General features: G+C 33.0%; 1 protein-coding gene across 1 annotated transcript in view; it reads left to right on the top strand.

Moving 5' to 3' along the window:
• The first annotated feature begins 12,997 nt into the window (after positions 1 to 12,997).
• Positions 12,998 to 22,594, top strand: part of LOC127710367 (uncharacterized) — a 35,265-nt gene continuing 25,668 nt past the window's right edge. Inside the window, exon 1 of the mRNA XM_052216155.1 lies at positions 12,998 to 13,060. Coding sequence (XP_052072115.1) covers positions 13,023 to 13,060 — 38 coding nt within the window. The 5' untranslated portion in view covers positions 12,998 to 13,022. The remainder of the gene's footprint in view (positions 13,061 to 22,594) is intronic.

Raw genomic sequence — 22,594 nt, forward strand, 5'->3', positions numbered from 1 at the left:
GATGTAACAGTTTTCAAGACATAAAAACCTCTGAATACATTTATGATTGACTTATAACGAGACAATATCACGTGTTCCACCAAAAACTTAAAATTAACTGCTTCTAAGACGATCAGGAAAAACAGAGAAGTACCATTCGGGTTTATTTCGGCCTAACCTGTTGCATAAGATTAATAATGTAAGCACAATAACATTAGACTTAGAGTGCCAGATTTCCTACAATGCAGGATTCATTCCAAGAATAAAACAAAACTATCTTGACTTGTTATAACGAAAACATTTTTTATCATTAAATTGTCCACACAAAATCCTGTGAAGCATACTTCAATAGAAGTCAAAATTAATATTTAGATAAGTACATTTTATTTTTCGTACAAAACATTTGCGGCATACTTCCGAAAACTGGTAAGCCCATCTGCATAACAAGTTCATATTTCAGTCACCTTGCTCCCCATGATTTACCACTTTACTTGGCTCTATATATTTTTGTAACCTCCACCTGCATTGCTCAAAACTGTTCTGCACTTAATCGTTCGTTACTTTCTTTTTTCTTTCCTGTGTCAGCATGAAACCTTGACTACAAAATCATATCCTCCTGCCTGCCAATCCAAGTTGTTATAAAGAAATTTTGTATTTGAAAACGTCACAGTATTCCAGGGTCATGCCAAACCATTGCACTTCAGCCAAAGGACCATTGTACCTCGGCGCAGACAATGGCACTTCAGTGTGACCATCTCATTTCAGCCTCCCCATCACACTTCCGAGTCCTACATATATATATTTTCCATGCAATTCTGTTTGTTAATTAAACTTTGTCATAACAGTTAAATGATTTGGTGTATTAAATTGTTTTTTTTCAGAATTTATTAACGCTATTTACCTTCCAGTGCACGATTGTTAACATGCTTTTAATCATGGTTTTTCCCTCGTATTTGTGCAGTGCGGTTGCCGTAGTTCTATTGAGAGGTGTTGTGGTTAAGGCCACTGCATACAGAAAATCTGTGGAGATTTAAGGTACGGGAAGACAATAATTCAATAACAGCACATTTCGTAAGATTTTGAAAAGATAAATGATTTTTCTTTTAAAAGAAAGTTCATGTACACATATTTTGTAGAAAAGGTAGCCATTCAAGTATATAAAACATATTTTTTTTTTTTTATGCCCCCGCTGTAGCGGTGGGGGCATTAAGTTTTACCCTTGTCCGTCTGTACGTACGTACATACGTCCCAAAATTGGTTTCCGTTCTCTAACTTGAGCTTGCCTCAACCAAATATTATTAAACTTATACACAATACACTTATTACCACAAAACACAGATTAAGTTTGAATTTTGGTGGCGTCACTTTAACCGTTCTAGAGTTATGCTCCTTTATAAATGGAAAAATTGCAAAATTTTTAGTTTCCGTTCTTTAACTTGAGTTTGCCTCAACCAAATGTTATGAATCTTATACACAATGCTTATTACCACAAAACACAAATCAAGTTTGAATTTTGGTCGCGTCACTTTAACCGTTCTAGAGTTATGCCCCTTTATAAATGGAAAAATTGTTAAATTTTTAGTTTCCATTCTCTAACAAGTTTGCCTCAACCAAATGTTATGAAACTTTTACACTGCTTATTACCACAAAACACAGATCAAGTTAGAATTTTGGTGGTGTCACTTTAGTTCTAGAGTTATGCCCCTTTATAAATGGAAAAATTGCAAAATTTTTATTTTCTTCTAAATATCAAGTAATTTTTAAAATTGGAGTTATCTTCCTTTGTCCATGATTATAATTGAATCAACTACAACCAATGCTTTAGTTTATACAATGCAATGTTTAATTTTGACATCCACAGATAAAACACAGATCAAGTTGAATTTGGGTAGTGTCACTTTAACCATTATTGAGTTATGCCCCTTTATACATCGAAAGATGCAAAATTTTTAGTTTCCATTCTGTAACTTAAGTTTGCCCCAACCAAACATTATGAAACCTATACACCATATTCATTACCACAAAACTAAGATCAAGTTCAAATTTGGGTAGCGTCACTTTTACCGTTCTTCAGTTATGTCCCTTTATAACTATATGATATGCAAGCGGGGGCATCATCTGTGTCCACATGTGGACACTATCCACGTTTTTTTAATTTGAAGTATCATTTGGCTTTAAGACTCGTATTTGAATGATTTTTCAAAAAAAGTAAGTAATTGAGGATTTTTTGTTATTTTTCCAGGCTTGCCAACTTATACATTTTGCAGGAAAATTTTCAAAACATTGTACAGAATTTTGTTTTCATTCCTAGTCTTTGGCATATCACACAAAGTTTTCAAACCTATTTAGTTCATGCACCTTCCAGTATGGGCTTGTTTATATTTCAAGATTCACAAATGTTCATTATAGACAATGCTCCATTGTTTATGAAACTCTACCCAGCCAGCCTTTTTGAGTCTGATCTATTTTTGTTGAGCCTGCAATCAAAGCAAGTCATAGCGATCCTAGATTCCATCATCCTTGGCGGTGTCTGTGAGTTCAGTCTATGGTTCAAGTTTTTTTTACATCTATTATTTTGTTAAACCTTTATGGAGTTATATGAAGTTTAGACAGAAGCTTTTGGGTCTCGCATTGACAGTCAAAAAGCAAGACATATGTATGCTGTTTCTGGGGTTGGTGGCATTACAATTTATTAGTTTGTGATAAGGTCAGTTTATGAGGAACAACAATGTATTAGTTTGTGATTAGGTCAGTTTATGAGGAACCATTAGTGGTAGGTCAATGATATTTGTATGCAGTTGTATTAGCATTGGGACATCTCATTTCCATGGAGATTATTTTGCCCTGCCTTCCCAGTCATGGTCTATTGACTTGAAACTTTTGCTTAGTTTACATGCATTAGTTTGTGATTAGGACAGTTTATGGGGAACCACTAATGGTAGGTCAATGATATTTGGTATGCAGTTGTATTAGCATTGGTACATCTCATTTCCATGCATGGAGATTGTTTGGCCTTGTACCTTCAGTCATGGTTTTTTTACTTTGAATATTTTACATAACTTACATGTTAAAGTATTGCTATTTTAAAATAACAAAAAGGGGAGACATCCCTCTGTGTTAACAGTTTATTATATCCAAATAGACAGTATCCAGATCCAAATTTTGAAAGTATTTATTTTCATTTTTCCATATTTTACAATTAAATGGACCATGTTTTTTTTTTACAGGTAAATGCAGTCTTAAAGTGAAAGTTTTTCAGTTATCAATAACTTTTTCAAACATTCATGGAATTTTATGCAGTGGCGGATCCAGAGGGAGGGGGGGGGGGGTTTCAGGGGTTGGAACCCCCCCTTTTTTTTTTGACGATCAATGCTTTTGAATGGGGACATATGATTGGAACCCAACCCCTGTTTATGCTAGGTTGGTACCCCCCTTTTAAAAATGGCTGGATCTGCCCCTGTTATGAAAGGACAAGGTTCACTTTAGGCCAAATATGGCCTTTGAATTTCAACATTATCATAAAATTTTAAAATTGCTATAATTTGGTTCTTAAATGGATCTATTTCAAAAGCCTTACTTCTTTGTTAACATAAATCTCTTCGTAGGAGTACATTCTTGGTTTCAGAATCAGCATATTTTGGAAATATTGTCAAAATACAATGATTTTGTGCATTTTTCGGTCCAAAAAGCTTGAGGAAACCTTGGCTGTACCCTAGGATCCAAAATGTTCTGGAACCAAAAGTTGCCAATGGTGATATTGAATCCCTAGACACAAAAAGTTTCTGGATCATAGGTGGCGGCCAAAGTAAATTATGCAAAAAACTGTTAAGAATTAATGAAAATTTTACCTACTCCTTTGGACAGAAGCTTTTTTCTGACTTAAAGACCGTATCCAGAGCATCAATTATTTTGTCAAACCTTCAATGAATTTTTGAAACTTTTGCAGAAGCTTTTTTACGATAAAGAGGATGTTTGAAGCAAAATTTTGAAAATATATTTCTTTTATTTTTAATTAATTTACTGATAGATGGACTTAATTTTATTGCAGTAAACAATTACAGGCAGTCTGGGATTAATTTGTTTTGGCATGATAATTTTGTAAACTTGCATGAATAGTTATGAAACTTGGACAAACACTTATCTTCAAGATCAAAAAATAGCATCTCAAGAAATGATTTCTCTTTTTTTAAAGTTCTGTATTTCACTGAGAGATTGGCTTACTTTTTACAGTCAACATTACACTCTTACACGGATGGCAGCAATCAGAGTCGAAACACAGTGTTCTGTGAAACTCTTAACAAATTTGTAGGACATATCATTGTTGGATAGAAAGTTATCTAATAATAGAACTGAGAAATCATATGCAAATATCTACTTCTTGCTATCTGTTAAAACATCGAAAGACAAAAATTTATTTCTCAGAATTATTAGGATACTGTATATTTTTTTGTTTTTACAAAATAATTATGGAACATGAACCTCTCTTTTATCAAAAAGAACCATGAAGGTATAACTTTCTTTGCAGTTTTGAAGTACTAATTAGGAAAAAACCAATTGGTATCGAAATAAATCAGTAGATAACAATTAATACCATTTATTTTATCCTCAAAAAAGGCCTTTCTATGTCAAACATGAATGTAATTACTATCCTCATTATAATTAATGAGTGTAATTCTTCAACATGAATATATTAGAAGTTGACATTTATATATTTATTATAACATATATATATTTTTTTTATTGTTAATATATACAGTCAGTTGTTACATCTAAGAAATAATTACATTTGTTACATTTACATTGATCAAATGAATATAGTTGTTTGCTAGATTTTACATGTTTAATGGAATAATTATCGTTATTTGTTAGATTTTACATCTAAAAAAAAATTACAGTTTTTGTTATATTTTATAATGAACATATTGTAATAAAGCTGTTATATTATTATTACATTTGATATATTGTTTTGGCTTGTTTTCTTCCCCATTTGCTAAAAGTAATTGTAACAGTATTGAGCTTACAATTTGACTCCTAATTGTAGAATGATTGGTGATATTACTGTACATTCAGAAATGATTGCAAGGTTTTCATGAAGGCGAATAATGCAACTCGGATAGTATGGTAATAATAAGAACTCGCATTCTGATATTTGATGCATATATCTGTATGCAGCTTTTGCTGAAATCGAAAAAATTAATCTCGCATTTATATCCATTCTTCAAAAATTGCAAAAATAAATGAACACAATAATTACTGAATTTACAGTATTAGCTAAGGTCTGTCTATAACAGAAAAAAGAAGAATGGGGAAAAGGGGGGGTGGGAGGGTGGTGTTGTCCGAGGGCCTTTTAAAATTTACACCATCATGCATAACATTTTATTTGATTATGTCTTGTTGAACCTCAAATCAAAATGTTATGTGGAGCAACATCATCAAAACATATGTTCACTGATTAATATTGTGATAGTCCTTCCACTAAATATATATATATATATATAAGTCTGAAAATTACACCCAACAGTGTTAGAATTAGACTTTTATGCTGACAAATTTTTGTCCCTCAACGGGATTCGAACTCACACCTTTGATACACTACAGCACCAATCGCTTAGCCTCATGTCCAGCGCTCTAGACCACACGACCACATCCGCTATATAAAAATATAACTTCAATAGTCGTAGTGTTACCTTGTCACGTAAGGCGAATCTAGAGATAGACATAAGACATGTGTTTTAAGCGTGTGAAGATGTTATATTATTATTTAATACACAATGTATTTGTTATTTGTCAGCAATCTAACTCAACAATTTTTATATACCGTATGGGATAATGATTCAATTCATTATACAGTCACTAGAAATAAGTATATCATACAAACAAGTCTAAGCAAGTGACAACCATACAATATATATGCCCACTGGATCTCAGTGTGTTTGAGACACAGGGTTAATACAAATATTTATATAAGTCTGAAAATTACACCCAACAGTGTTAGAATTAGACTTTTATGCTGACAAATTTTTGTCCCTCAACGGGATTCGAACTCACACCTTTGATACACTACAGCACCAATCGCTTAGCCTCATGTCCAGCGCTCTAGACCACACGACCACATCCGCTATATATATATACAAGTCTAAATTGAAAACAACGTTCAAACCTATGATTGCGTTGGATAAAAACCGCAATATATATATATATACATGTATAATCTTGTCCCAAATGTTTTATAATGCCCTATGTGTTGACTCTTGCTTAACTGATGATTGAATGTGGCGGGGTTAAACTAGTTTACTGGAGCCAAACCCTTTCCCTAACCTGGGACAATGGTGTAACAGTACAACACAAGAACAAACTATAAAAATCAGTTGAAAAGGGCTTAACTCGTCAGATCAATACAAAGCAGAAAAACATCTAACAAAAACACTGAACGGGCGTGGCAGGGTATTTATACATCCCCACAACAAAAAAGACACCATGTGCAGATCTGAGAGTACTAACAATTACTGACAGCTAGCTAGTTCAAAGCCAAAAACAACTAATAAAAAAATCATGTATCTAAGACTTAACTATCAATCAGTACACATCCAACATCCAATGGATTTAGAGTTAATCACTTCATTAACAGAGAAAAAAATGACAAGGTGCAATGCCAAGTATCGACAGATTGTAGAGCCATGAATGTGCATATGATATATAAAATAATATTTAGTTTGATGTTAATTTACTGATAACAAAATCAATATTTACACCAATAAAAACAAAATTTAAAAATCTAATTACAGTGTTGAATTAGTAACCTTTTAGAATAAGTTTATTTATAAACTCCGTCAAAAAAGGAAAATTAACAATAGGGAACGAAAAATTGTCCCTTTTGTCCTAACTTTTGTGTAGAGTTTCCTGTGAAAAACTGAAATATCTAAATCTAGGAAAGGACGATTATTACCATTTATATTTGATTTATTTTAAAGTTCCTTTGGGTAAATTTTGGCAGTATATTTAGGAAATTCTTGATTATTTAATGAAAAAATATTAAGATAACGGTAAGTGTTGTTGAATTTATCAATTAAATGCAATTTAGACAGTCTTTCTGAGTATGGTCATAAACTGTGATTCAAAAAAGTACAAGAACAGGTCTGATATTAAAGGGGCACAGTTGGTGCCAAGAGGAATACCTACAACCTGTGTTAAACTTTATTGATGAAACATACTTAAATGTTATTAAGGAGAAAATTAACAACTTCAATCATCTCATCATACCTCCAGTAAGTATATCCAGCATATTTACTTTTCTCATTATAGACAATGGCTTTAAATGAGTTGCAGCACATATATTTGCATCAGATTTATCAAGCTACCATTAAATAATATAGGAAAACTTTTGTAGACAAGATTGTGAAGAAGTGTTGTGTAAAGAGTTGAAAAGTCAAACTGTCAACAGAATCAAAAGGACCTTCAAAAGCACGTAATTTATCTAAAACATCCAAAGAATTTATACTCCAAAAATAGTTAATTCCACTATGTTTTATTACAAAAGTTAATGATGAGTTCAAGGAACTATCTAATGGCACTGAAAGATTAGTTGTAGAATACTTACTAGAGGCCGAGATGAAACAATATTATACTGTGTTTTTTTTTGTGTAGTTTAGGTATCCAATACATAGTAGGGACCTTCAAATGTTCAGACACTGAGGTTGTGAGTTCGAACCCCGCTCGTGCAGGTGCACTCGACTCCAATCTTAATTGACTAGGATTGTCAGTTTTCCTATCGAAGGTCAGTGGTTTTCTCCAGGCACTCCGGCTTCCTCCACCAATAAAAACTGGCTGCTACAAAATAGCCCAAAAGCCATGCTTAAAAGTGGCGTTAAAACACCAAAAATCCAAATCAAATGTGCAGAACAGGCCTTAAGCTGTAGTTTGATATAATTGTTTACTATATGACTCTGTGGAGCCCACAGTCTTGAATGTAGAAGAATTTAGAGTCTCATTCTAATATAATATATATATATTAACAAGAGGTTAAGAATGGAAGAATGTATGTAATGGTCCAATAGGCAATCTTTCAAAATAATAAAGTATGAGAACTGGTTATAAATCCTGCTTGACAAACATGCTGTTGTGCTCTGTGTTACATCCACCAGGGTACCTGTGGTATATAATGTACATGTATACTACATCCTCCTGTGTTACATGCACCACAGTACCTGTGGTATATTTTAATGTGTACTACATCCTCATCTGTTCCACCAACCAGGATATCAGTGGTATATAATGTGTACTACATCCTCCTGTGTTACACCAACCAGGGTACCTGCGATATATTATGTGTAATTCATCCTCCTGTGTTACACCTACCGGGGTACCTGTGGTATATGATGTGTACTACATCCACCAGGGTATCTGTAGTAGATAATGTGTACTACATCCTTCTGTGTTACACCAACCAGCGTACCTGCAATATATTATGTGTACTTCATCCTGTGTTACGCCAACTAGCTAGGGTACCTGTGGTATATTTTAATGTGTACTACATCATGTGTTCCACCAACCAGGATACCAGTGGTATATAATGTGTACTACATCCTCCTGTGTTACACCAACCAGGGTACCTGCGATATATTATGTGTACTTCATCCTTCTGTGTTACGCCAACCAGGGTACCTGTGATATATGTGTACTACATCCTCCTGTGTTACATCGACCAGGGTTAATGTGGTATATAATGTGTTCTACATCTTCTTGTGTAACACTAACCAGGGTATCTGTAGTATATAATGTGTTCTACATCCTCTTGTGTAACACCAACCAGGGTACATGTGGTATATAATGTGTACTACATCCTCCTGTGTTACATCGACCACGGTATATGTGGTATATAATGTGTACTACATCCTCCTGTGTTACACCAACCAGGGTATCTGTTGTAAATAATGTGTTCTAGATCCTCTTGTGTAAAACTAACCAGGGTATCTGTTGTATATGTGTACATCCTCCTAAGTTGCATCCACGAGGGTACCTGTTATACAAAATGTGTACTACATCCTCCTGTGTTACATCCACCAGAGTACCTATGATATATAATGTGTACTACATCCTGTGTAACACCAACCAGGGTATCTGTGGTATATAATGTGTACTTCATCCTCTTGTGTAACACCAACCAGGGTATCTGTGGTATATAATGTGTACTTCATCCTCTTGTGTAACACTAACCAGGGTACCTGTGGTATATAATGTGTACTTCGTCCTCTTGTGTAACACCAACCAGGGTATCTGTGGTATATAATGTGTACTTCATCCTCTTGTGTAACACCAACCAGGGTATCTGTGGTATATAATGTGTACTTCATCCTCTTGTGTAACATCAACCAGGGTATCTGTGGTATTTAATGTCTACTTCATCCTCTTGTATAACACTAACCAGGGTACCTGTGGTATATAATGTGTACTTCGTCCTCTTGTGTAACACCAACCAGGGTATCTGTAGTATATAATGTGTACTTCATCCTCTTGTGTAACACTAACCAGGGTACCTGTGGTATATAATGTGTACTTCATTCTCTTGTGTAACACCAACCAGGGTATCTGTAGTATATAATGTGTACTTCATCCTCTTGTGTAACACTAACCAGGGTACCTGTGGTATATAACGTGTACTTCAGCCTCTTGTGTAACACCAACCAGGGTATCTGTGGTATATAATGTGTACTTCATCCTCTTGTGTAACACTAACCAGGGTACCTGTTATATATAATGTGTACTACATCCTCCTGTGTTACATCGACCACAGTATATGTGGTATATAATGTGTACTACATCCTCCTGTGATACATCGACCACGGTATATGTGGTATATAATGTGTACTAGATCTCCTGTGTTACATCCACTAGAGTACCTGTGGTATATAATGTGTACTTCATCCTCTTGTGTAACACTAACCAGGGTACCTGTTATATATAATGTGTACTACATCCTCCTGTGTTACATCGACCACGGTATATGTGGTATATAATGTGTACTACATCCTCCTGTGTTACATCCACTAGAGTACCTGTGGTATATAATGTGTACTTCATCCTCTTGTGTAACACTAACCAGGGTACCTGTGGTATATAATGTGTACTTTATCCTCTTGTGTAACACCAACCAGGGTATCTGTGGTATATAATGTGTACTTCATCATATCTGTGGTATATAATGTGTATTTCATCCTCTTGTGTAACACCAACCAGGATATCTGTGGTATATAATGTGTACTTCATCCTCTTTGTGTAACACCAACCAGGGTATCTGTGGTATATAATGTGTACTTCATCCTCTTGTGTAACACCAACCAGGGTACTTGTTATATATAATGTGTACTACGTAAAGGTAACTGTTATACTTGATTATGCGAAAAATTAATATTCACAATACACGCTTTATTTAAGAGAACTGGAAAATATTTTTTGGGCTCAAATGCCGCGATTGACTTGTTAAGTATTTTTTGTAATGGTACTCAAATGTAACACGATATACTTGTATTGCGATATGATATTTCAATACATTTTATATCATGCTGTTTCATCATGGAAAGCAATAACTTAACAATATTTATTTTCATTCGAAATGGGGATGTTAAATTAATAGGTAATCATGACCCAATGATTTCTCTTCCTATCCAAAATATCATCCTTTCCCAGTGGCAATCTCAATTTTCAGCCATTCATCTCAGATCTTTTACTTTATAGGACCTAATGAGCATCAGATTTATTGTTCATTAGATCTCAGTCGTCCTTAATATTGCATGAAATACCTGCCACTGAACGTTGAGCAAAGAACAATTTATCAATGAACGAATTCTAAAAGATATTTCATGTATGCCAATTACAATGTGTATTTCATCATACAAAATGGAAATAAAAATATAATATTTCAAGTCATGAATAATGATTGATTCAGGTTCACGTGTAGACAATAGAAATTAATTTTAGAATTTCTACCCTCGTTTTTCTGTTTTTCAAATTCGTATTTCAAACATTTCTCTTAAATTTTGTGCAATAATTGGTCAACAGAATAATAAGAAACATGATTAAGAAATAAAACAAATTGAATACGGATAATAACGTTTAAAAGTCTTTCCTCGCCTACCGAAACAAGGCTTGGAATGAAAAATGTAATCTGACACATATAATACTTTACAACACGAAGTAGTTCATAGAATCGGCTACTCGGAGTTTTATTTATTTTTATTTGTATATGTCTTGTTTGTTTTGTTTTTTTTTGGTGCCGTTTAAATGTGTACAACATCATCCTTTGTTGCATGCACCAGGGTATCTGTGGTATATAATGTGTACTACATTCTCTTTAAACTAAGAATCTACAGACTGTTAAAAAATGAAAAATAATTTCAGTAGTAGTACACATCATAGAAGCTTAATAACAAAACTTTGCTTTAGTGCCCATTTTAGTTATGAATTATGATTATTGTGCATTAACATTCGCCTTGACCACATTGAAAAAATGTATAGAGCTCTGCATCTTCCATTTATCGCTGTACTTATTGAACGTGGGCTCTTTTGTGTAGGTTTTATTTCATCTTTTTTTTGTGGGTACTTGTTTAATACATATGTAAAACTCTAGGGAAATCCAAATTGGCAATAGTTTTTAAACTCATAGAATTGTTACTCTAAGAAGACGTCGTAGCATATTAATTTTGTATTGTCATTATTGAGTCAAACGACCCCGATGACGTCCGTACTATAAGCTATAGTTTTAATTAATTTTTAAGTCCGAAATCTTGATAGTTGAAATTATTTGATTTAAACGTCAAAATTAAACATCCAAATTTCAATATTAAAATCGCCATAGTTTCTATAATATATATCCTATGGCCATGAAACTTGGCCAACTATCTTATAATTCCCATGCTTAAGTCCTGCAAAGTTTTATTAGACTGATTGGTCAAGTCTTTCTATTCTTTTAGGTCCGAGGACACAGTTTCTTCCTTTGATTTTCTGTGTCTTCAAATATAGTCCCTAGTGAGGACAGTGTACATAACTTGCAATTTTTTTTCATACTCTTTCGAACTTTTATTTCTATTTTTTGCATGAACTATGAAGTAAGGGGATGAAATTACATGTTAAAAAAATTTGGTGCTGAATCTTTATATTAGGGAGGCCCCTCATGGGGGTATCCAAGTAATCACATTATCAGAATTTTTTTGCCAATATAATCACATAATCATTAATTATTTTTTTAAACAAGATAATCAAATAATCAAAAATACTGTCCAAGATTATCAAATAATCAAATAATCATGAAATATTTGGTCTGGTAATCAAATAATCACTATAAAAACGGCCAAGTAATCACATAATCAAAAACCCCACGAGGAGGCTCATTAGGGAACGACCATTAATCTTCAAAAAGGGGGGAGGGTATTGTTTAAAAAAATATTTTGATGTCCAATTTGATAAAAAAAAAAATATTGTGGTCAAGCAGATGACAAAAAAAAATGTCTTACTCAGACAAAAACCAATACCCCCCTCACCCTTTGAAGTTTAATGGTTGCTCCTTTAGTAGTGCTTTGGTACAGATAAAGAGGTCAAAAATTAGTATTTCTGAAGCTGTCAAACTGAATTTTAGACCCCCTTAACATAGAATTGTCAATATTTTGAGTTAGAGCTGGTAGACTTTTCTATTATTTTGATGTTATTTGTCCCTTCAGTAGTGATTTGGTCCAGTTAAAAAAGGTCAAAAATTAGTATTTCTGAAGCTGTCAAACTGAATTGTAGACCCCCTTAACATAGAATTGTCAATATTTTGAGTTATTTTAAGCTGGTAGACTTTTCTATTATTTTGATACTATTTGTCCCAATAGAAGTACACTACACTGTAAAAATCTTTTTGAGATAGAGCAGGTGCGATAATGATTTATTTAGATTTGAATTTAATGTCTAAAAGAAATTTGCACTACGAAATAACCGTGTGGTCGGACCTTTTGTATTATTTATAGAGGCATCCTTTCAACCGGAAGTACATTTGCACCTACGAGGCTAACATGGCAAAAAACATCAAACGAGGAAGGCAAAGAAACTGGTAAAACCATTCGAATGTGCCCTTTTGTAAATTTAAAAACAAAAAAATACTATTTAAACGCTAATCAAAGTACATCGAAACGGAAAACACGTAATAAGTAGAGTGAAAGGGGGTAGTAGAAACCAGTCCCCCTCGATTGCTTTGTCACGTCAAATTTTTCCGGGAAAAAGCTCCAGTTTGTAAGTTCATGCATCCGTCCCATGTCAACCCGGTCTATAATAAATTAACGAATCATTACTATAACAGTCCGATATCTAGAGTTTTGATTAAGTATTTGATTCAAGGCAGAGACCTATAAAAATTGTAATATGATGCAGGTGTTACATTATACATATGTCACAAAGAGGATATATAATAATTATTATATAACTGCTCAAATAAATGCCCCACCGGACGCAATTACGACTGGACACAATTACGAACGATTTCAAATGTTTGACCTCTGAAATCATATTTATAAATGATAATTAATAAATGTTTATAAGATAAGATAAGATATTTTATTTCCAATTATGGGCCCCAAAGGGCATAAACATTACAACATCAATAATTTTTTCATAGTACAATACAAACAATGAGATAAAAAAAAAAAAAAGTTAAACGAGAACTATTTAAGTTCTTAAAGAATACGTAGATAAAGAATCTATAGTATGTGTTTTTATTTTTTTAATACTAATGCATTTTATTGCAAGTGTGGTTGATATAGATAACAAACAAGCAGCCCAAAAAGAAAAAAAGAAAAATAGATATCCACATATGTATAGTACACAAAAAGTTGGATCAATTAAATATATAATAATTAGCCAAAAAGAAAGTAGAAATTAAGCATGTCCATGACTCATCCTGTGTCAGCAGCAAATAGGAAAGCATGATGGTTTCCTATTTATTTATATAAATAAAAACCCTACTAAAATGCCCTTGGCCTTGTTTTCATGATAAAATAATTCATTAGCACTTGGTGAATGTTGATGACGATGACAAAGTCATTCTGAAAATATTAAAAGAACAATACTCTCGGCTTGAAATTATATAAAAAAAAACATAAAGGTAAGTGCATATTGCCTCCTTTTGTTAATATCTTGTACAATGTCAGTCAGGGGTACTACTTGTACAAGTAATTTTTATTTACTTGAAGAAGTAAATATTAATATACTTATATAAGTAAATTTGTAGGATACTTATACAAGTGAATTTTATTTACTTGTATAGGTAAAAAAAATTGGGCTTAGTTATGTCCCTTAGACATTCAGATTTTTTTACTTATACAAGTAAAAAAGTCATCCTATCTTCTTTTCTTGAATTCTTAGGACTTCTTTGCTCTAATAGAATTTTTGATTGTCTGTCCTTTGCAGATGTCTTTACTAATCATTTAAGTGTAATTTCATGGACAATGAAAATCTCATTTGTCTGTTATCTTCAGAACACTGCTCATTTACAAGCCCCCAAGGGGCAATTTTTGAAGGCCTTGCGCAAATACTTAAGATCTTTGCGCAAATACTTAAGATCTTTGCGCAATCAGTTTCTTTGTCGAATTAATGAGATGAAACATTGAACTCTAATAAAAAATTATGAGCTAACCTGAGAAAAATTGTTAAAGGCATGTTTTTACATTTCAAGAATTTTTGTGGGATTGTAAAAAAAAATTACTTATACAAGTAAATTTTTGAGAAAATTAAGGGGAGATTATTTAAACATTATAATTAACTTATATAAGTTTATTTTATTTACTTCTTCAAGTAAATAAAGATTACTCGTACAAGTAGTACCCCTGACTGAATGTATATAGAAAGAAAAATATCTCTTGATTCTGTTCATATTCGTGATGCCTTTTATCTTGCCCAAATAACCCCAAAATTAATGTTTTATGGACTCTTGTGACCCAAATCATTGTCAAAAAGAAAATACAGTAACTTTATTGAAAAGTCCAGAGAACTCCGAAAGTAATGTTGAACTATATAAAAAAATTTATAGGTAAATGCCTGGGACTATTATACTAACGGGACCGGAAACCGTTACACCAATCAGTGTAATAATATCAACATCACGGTCGTTAGAACGAGACTTTACCTGCGCTATTTATCGATACGCCGTATTGTTTTGACAGTGACAGCGTGCCTTGATCTTATAATTTCGGTAATTTGTTTTTTTATTTTATAGATATTCGAAATGATAATCCTTAATATAAACTTGATTACTATAATGATAAAAGATATCTCAGTTGTTATTAATCACCAAATCCCGTCTTATATGTAAAAAATGACATATAAAGATTGAAATTTTCAGGATGAAAATAGCGTGGGGACGATGTGGAAAAAAGTATATGATTCATAAAATTTCTTATAACTGTTGATTGAAAAGAGATCTGCAAGTTCAGTTTGTTGTAAAATCATATTTATAGGTTATAGTTTGGATTTGCCTATTTTTATTGTCACTTTTTAAAATAAAAAGGGGAATATAAATCTCTTTCTCATTACAACCGGATTCACATGCACGGCTCAAATAAATTATACTGTTCCTATAAAATTTCCTACTCCTTTTTATGTGTGCAATATTTTTATTATGAACAGGGTTAATTTTGCTTAGTAATGGTCTTCTGGTGGCATTAGCATATGACTTCGTGAAAATATGTACACTAGGTTCCATAATTAGAACTACAAATGTAGGCCCGTTCACAGCCATATTGAAATTTTGGTGTAAACACAAAGTTCACAAAAGTACAAAACAATGAAACTATATTTTTATGAGACCCAGATAACTTGTGTTGTATGAATTAATTGTGAACTGAAATTGTAAACATTGTTTTTAATGCACACTTATAGTTTTTATCAGGATTAATTATGATGTGTTAACCTTTGACACATTGTTTTCTTAGCGGTCAAGTAAAGTGCCTGCATTTCGACTATATCTGGTTTATTTTCAATACTAATATATTTGACTACTTTTCGTAAACAATATATATTTTTTGCTTTTAAAGGAGACATGACACGATTTTCAATTTGTGTTTCAAAATGTTTATTTATACTTAAATTTCCCCAAAAATACATCGATAGCAATATAAGTGTCTACTAATTAGGAAAATATGTATTTTAATGAGATTTTAATGCAACGATTTATCGACCTGTCAAATATGCATATTTCCATCCCGGAAGTCACTCAGAACGAGGCTACTACGTCAGTGGTTACATTCATTCAAATTGACATATGGGTACAGCACAAATTTAGTTTCGATTATTATCCAACAAAACGCATGACAGTGATAAATAATGATTATGTGTGATGCCGATGGATTCAACAATATAATTTAAAAGAATATTGACATGATATTTTCTGTTTTTTTGAATGACACGCAGACCTAGAAGGTGTAAAGATGGGACTTTTTAACAAGCCCAAACTACACTTCTTTTCGCCCACTTTCATTAGGATTCCAGAGTTGGGGTCTCGGGTGCCATGCCATGAGTTCATCATAGGTCACAGGTGTACGGTACAGATGATTGAGTTTCGCAATTTCAGGTCTCGTTTGAAGTTGCAAACTTCAAGTGTCACTCCACATGGGGGATTGATAAAGACATATAGTGATTACGCAATATTACTTCATAAGCTCTTTGTGTACATCCTGGATGTTGGTTTTGCCGAGGGCACAGGTGAGATTGGAATATATTATTGTTGTGTACAGAAAACAGGTACAACTACCTGATCATATATGTTTAATGAATACCTGCAGTACGACCATATATACAATACCCTATGCACCACCAATTAAATACCCTAACCCGTGTTGATAACTAATAGACAACCTGTATATAGATCTTATTTTTATTGTTTTTATACGACCGCAAAAAAATTTTTGTGGTCGTATATTGGTATGACGTTGGCGTCGTCGTCGTCCGGCGTCGTCGTCGTCGTCGTCGTCCGGCGTCGTCCGTCGTCGTCCGAAGACACATTGGTTTTCGCACTCTAACTTTAGTTTAAGTGAATGGATCTTTATGAAATTTTACCACAAGGTTCAATACCACAAAAGGAAGGTTGGGATTGATTTTGGGGGTTATGGTAATAACAGTAAAGGAATTAGGGGCCAAAAAGGGGCCAAAAATAAGCATTTTTGTAACTTCCAGACATAACTTGTGTGTTAGTGTATGGATCTCTCTGACATTGTACCACAAGGTTCCATATCACTAAAGGAATGCTGGGATTGATTTTGGGGGTAATTGCCTCCAAATTTTAGGAATTAGGGGCCAAAAAAGGGGCAAAAAACAAGCATTTTTCTAGTTTCATGACAATAACTTGTGTGTAAGTGTATGGTCTTTCTGAAATTGTACTACAAGGTTCCATATCACAAAGGGAAAGCTGGGTTTGAGTTTGGGGGTAATTGCCCTAAATGTTTAGGAATTTGGGGCCAAAAAGGGGCCAAAAAACACATTTTTTTCTAGTTTCCAGACAATAACTTGTGTTCAAGTGTATGGATCTCTCTGAAATTGTACTGCAAGGTACCATACCACAAAGGGAAGGCTGGGATTGAGTTTGGGGGTGATGAATCATAATGGGGGTTCAAAAAATTTTGGGGGGGGATTTATTTTTTTTTCCTTTTTTTTCTTTTTTTCCTTTTTTGTTTCTTTTAAAATTTTCCATTTTAAATTGGTTATTTCTGATTTATATTTAAAATCAAATAATAATGATATGGTAGGAGATACACACCAAACAGGATGTGTAAATTATTATATAATAAGTATTGTGCAATAGCAAGAAATTTTCAATTGCACAGTATTGCACAATAGCAAGAAATCTTCAATTGCACAGTATTGCGCAATAGCAAGAAATCTTCAATTGCACAGTATTGTGCAATAGCAAGAAATATCCAATAGCACAATATTGCGCAATAGCAAGAAATTGTCAATTGTACAGTATTGCGCAATAGCAAGAAATATTTGATAGCACAGGATTGTGCAAAAGAAGATACTTCCTATAAATTGCTTATTTCTTGACCAATTTCAATGGGGTTTTATTCTTGATTTCATGGGGTTCTTTAATATGCTGAATCTAACCGTGTATTTAGTTTTTGGATTTTGGGCCCCGTTTTTAAATTGGTCCACATTGAGGTCCAAAGGGTCCAAAATTAAACTTTGTTTGATTTCATCAAAAATTGAATTATTGGGGTTCTTTGATATGCCGAATCTAACTGTGTATTTAGATTCTTAAATTTTGGTTCCGTTTTCAAATTGGTCTACATTAAGGTCCAAAGGGTCCAAAATTAAACTTAGTTTGATTTTAACAAAAATTGAATTCTTAGGGTTCTTTGATATGCTGAATCTAAACATGTATTTAGATTTTTGATTATGGGCCCAGTTTTCAAGTTGGTCCAAATCAGGGTCCAAAATTAAACTTTGTTTGATTTCAACAAAAAATGAATATATGGGGTTCTTTGATATGCTGAATCTAACCATGTATTTAGATTTTTGATTTTTGGGCCCCGTTATCAACTTTGTCCACATTGAGGTCAAAAGGGTCCAAAATTAAACTTTGTTTGATTTCATCAAAAATTGAATTATTGGGGTTCTTTGATATGCCGAATCTAACCGTGTATTTAGATTCTTAATTTTTGGTTCCGTTTTCAAATTGGTCTACATTAAGGTCCAAAGGGTCCAAAATTAAACTTAGTTTGATTTTAACAAAAATTGAATTCTTAGGGTTCTTTGATATGCTGAATCTAAACATGTATTTAGATTTTTGATTATGGGCCCAGTTTTCAAGTTGGTCCAAATCGGGGTCCTAAATTAAACTTTGTTTGATTTCAACAAAAATTGAATATATGGGGTTCTTTGATATGCTGAATCTAACCATGTATTTAGATTTTTGATTTTTGGGCCCCGATATCAACTTTGTCCACATTGAGGTCAAAAGGGTCCAAAATTAAACTTTGTTTGATTTCATCAAAAATTGAATTCTTGGGGTTCTTTGATATGCTGAATCTAACCATGTATTTAGATTTTGGATATTGGACCATAATAGGTGAATGTCCAATTTAAAATTTTTAAGTTCTTAGACCACATCCAATCTGTGTTAGAAACCTATGCTGTGTCAAATATTTAATCACAATCCAAATCCAAAGCTGTATCAAGCTTGAATGTTGTGTCCATACTTCCCCCAACTGTTCAGGGTTCGACCTCTGCGGTCGTATCAAGCTGCGCCCTGCGGAGCATTTTATTAAGAATATGCAGATATAAAAAGGTTTATAACAGATGCATTTTTTAATTGACTTCTTGAGATGGAAAAGTAATATTCTTGTATGCTTGCAAGTCTATAACTTCATAAGCAATTGTTAGATATAAAGCATAAAAAGCAAACAAGGAAATGATACGAGAATGTGAATCATAAGTCTTTTACATTTTTTTTCTGACACATTCCCTATTTCCATTCTCAATTTTATTATATTGGACATCGAATATAATTATTGACAACTATTTAGTTGGTAAAGATTCAGATGATGAAAAACATTTCTTTTTAAAATGGAAACTTTATAATAAATGAAGAAAGTGTCGTTTACCGTACGGCCTCCAATAATGAGAAAACCCCATACCGTATATTCGGCTATAAAAGTTCTCAACGTGAAAATGTGAAACAATTTTAACGAGAAAACTAACTTATTTATAACAAAATAATTTCCGTAGAAAAAAATTGACAGACATGAATCAACGACAACTGATCTATATGCTCCTGATTTAAGACAGGCACATTCAAAATGTGTCGGTGGTATATGTTTGTGAGCGCCTACGGTACCCTCTCCACCTCCCAACGTGTGACAGTGGTCTTACAGCAGTACATAAGAACTATAAAAACCAGTCTAACGCAAAAGATCGGTACGAAGTAGAGAAACCACTAACGTTAAAACAATAGAGACAACGCACAAATACTTTTAGCTAGATCAAAGCTAAGTACAGCTAATACACAACTCATGTTCTCGAAGACTGAAGTATGTTACATGTAAACATTTTCTTGCTCTGTCCGATTGAAAATCTAGCATTTATTCAAATGACCACTTTTAGAAAAAATATTTTGAAAAAGAACATTATGTGTTGCGAATATTTTCCTGGACTCAAGCGTTTTGCTGCATGGTAGCAATAAAATTGATTGCTAAATGATATTTGGAAGAGAGGGGTGGAAATAAGTGAATTTGAATTTACTTTGTGTAATTCCTTAAATTTGAAGTTAGATTTATAAGGGTCTGGATGGAATAGCATACTTTAGAAGTGTAGTATAACTATATTAATTATTTCAACATAAGTTTTTCAAGTGTCAACTTTTAATCACTAAAACAACAGCCTCCAATAAATGTTTTGTATTGTGCAATTTTATACATTAGGTGAGACATAAATAAAATATTGAATTGAATTGTTTACATAAAAGGGGGGAAGTAATAAAATTGTTAATTGAATATCCTAATGCAGAAATAGTGTGTTTTTCACTATACAAATCCTTTGTGTGATGTATGGTTTCCAACCAAAAAAATTATAAGCATAACTTTTGGTGATAATTTATACCTATTAAAAGTCTCTATGTAATAAAAAAAAATAAAAACGGACACTTTGCGAACGCCTAATTTGACTTTTACTATCGTTTTTTTCTGCTTCTGGCGCACACATAATTAACAGAGAGAGAAAAAAGAACAATTTGATCATCAATAATTAAAAATTTATATTTTCAATCATGATTAAAAAGTAGTTTTATTTAAATGAAAAAATCAAGGATTTGTATAGTGAGATCTCACTATACAAATCCTTGAAAAAATGCAGAAAGCGGTCTATTAAATTTATCCATCAGACAAACCAAATATGTATGGTAACAATCCGATCAGTATTGTCTGAAAAATCGTCGTTTTTGGACTCTTCGCATGAAGAATTAATATCCTTTTCTTGGTTATTTTTCACACACAATGTCTTTATAGTTTGTCAGTAATCTGGAAAAGTGCTGTCAATACCGTCCATAGTGTATCGACATCGTCCAGTTAAGAGACATTTTCCCAGCTTGTAACCACTGACGTAAGCACGATCACGTGATCGTTATCTAATTAAAAATCATTCTTAATGACAAGCGCTTGATTCTTTGACCAGAAAAATGCTGATTTATCAGGTTTTGACCAGCAAAATTGTACAAAACATGTTTTAAGACTAATATTTATCAATTTAATAAAAAAAAAAAAAAATTTAAATCGTGTCATGTCTCCTTTAAACTAATTTATTTAATAATTATTTTTTTTATTTCAAATCTACCAATTTTAACAGTATTATATATATATGCTGATTTGTTTGCCGAAATCTATTGTTTACATTCATGTAACGAATGCTAATTTACTACGTGACACGATAAGCTGTCAATCAAAACAAAAAAATCAATAATCCCCTATCGGGGCAATGAAATCTCAACAGATCGATCAGTTTCCAGTCCCGTTAGTATTATAGTCCCAGTAAATGCTTAGCCTGTCATCCTGACCCAATCTAATACTTCGTTGATAGGGCCAGGCGTAATACAATCCACGTGACCAACTATCAGCGCTGAACAGGACTGAATTACTGTGCATGTTCTACAAGGCCAAAAAAAAATATATGTCTGTTTAAGGTTACATACTTTAAAAAAATAGGGTAGGTAGGTCGGTATTTCCATTTTATTTTATTTTTTCATTTTATTTTTTGTGACATGATTTTGATTCATGCCGTTTTGTCTTGTCGTGGTCCGAGTTGATCATGGGCAGAGTTTACCCGTATTTTTAATGATTGGATTATTTCCCTTGGAAAAAATGGTGGCAAAGTGTTTATTTCATCACACGAGTTGCGAATTTCCTTAAAACAGCTGTCATATTCACGATTTTGAACATAAGAATGTATCAGGCAATTGATTTATATTATTTGCAACACTAACTTTGCTTTTGACACGAGTTCAGTTTATTTTTCACTTTACAACGGAAATAAAATGACTTGGGGTCGGCGCTCAAAAGTAGGGACGGTCGGGTAACCGTAAACAGACATATATTTTTTTTGGGCCTAAACAAGGAATAAATCGATCGGATCGTTAACAGTTGATTCACGATTTTATTCAATAACGTTTGAATTATATATGCTAAATTTTTCGAAATTTGCATATCATCTGAAATGAAAAATAATTTTCAATGAATTCGTAACAATATAAATATTTCCCGCCATGTGTCAAGAAATGATGCTATCCCACGATGCATCATTTAATTTGTAATATTCAATCAACGAAAACTATGTCGTTGTATTCCGCCTTGCTCTACTGTCAAGCAGTGAGCCAGGATCCCAGGCTAGTTAATGCTAGGTTCACCAAATGGAGAAACTTGAATTTAGTGCTCCTTCTAGAACTCACATAAAAACTAAACATTCCGAAATCTTTCTTTACACATAACAGACATTTCGTCTGCAAACACAGCTGAAGTATTTGAAGTAAAATATAAACTTGCGCTTCTTATTTTCCTCTGGAAATGTGTTGGAGATTAGATGAATGTATGTTTTATCAATCTAGATTGTTGTC

The sequence above is a fragment of the Mytilus californianus genome, unplaced genomic scaffold (assembly GCF_021869535.1).
Source record: "Mytilus californianus isolate M0D057914Y unplaced genomic scaffold, xbMytCali1.0.p SCAF_74, whole genome shotgun sequence".
NCBI lineage: Eukaryota > Metazoa > Mollusca > Bivalvia > Mytilida > Mytilidae > Mytilus > Mytilus californianus.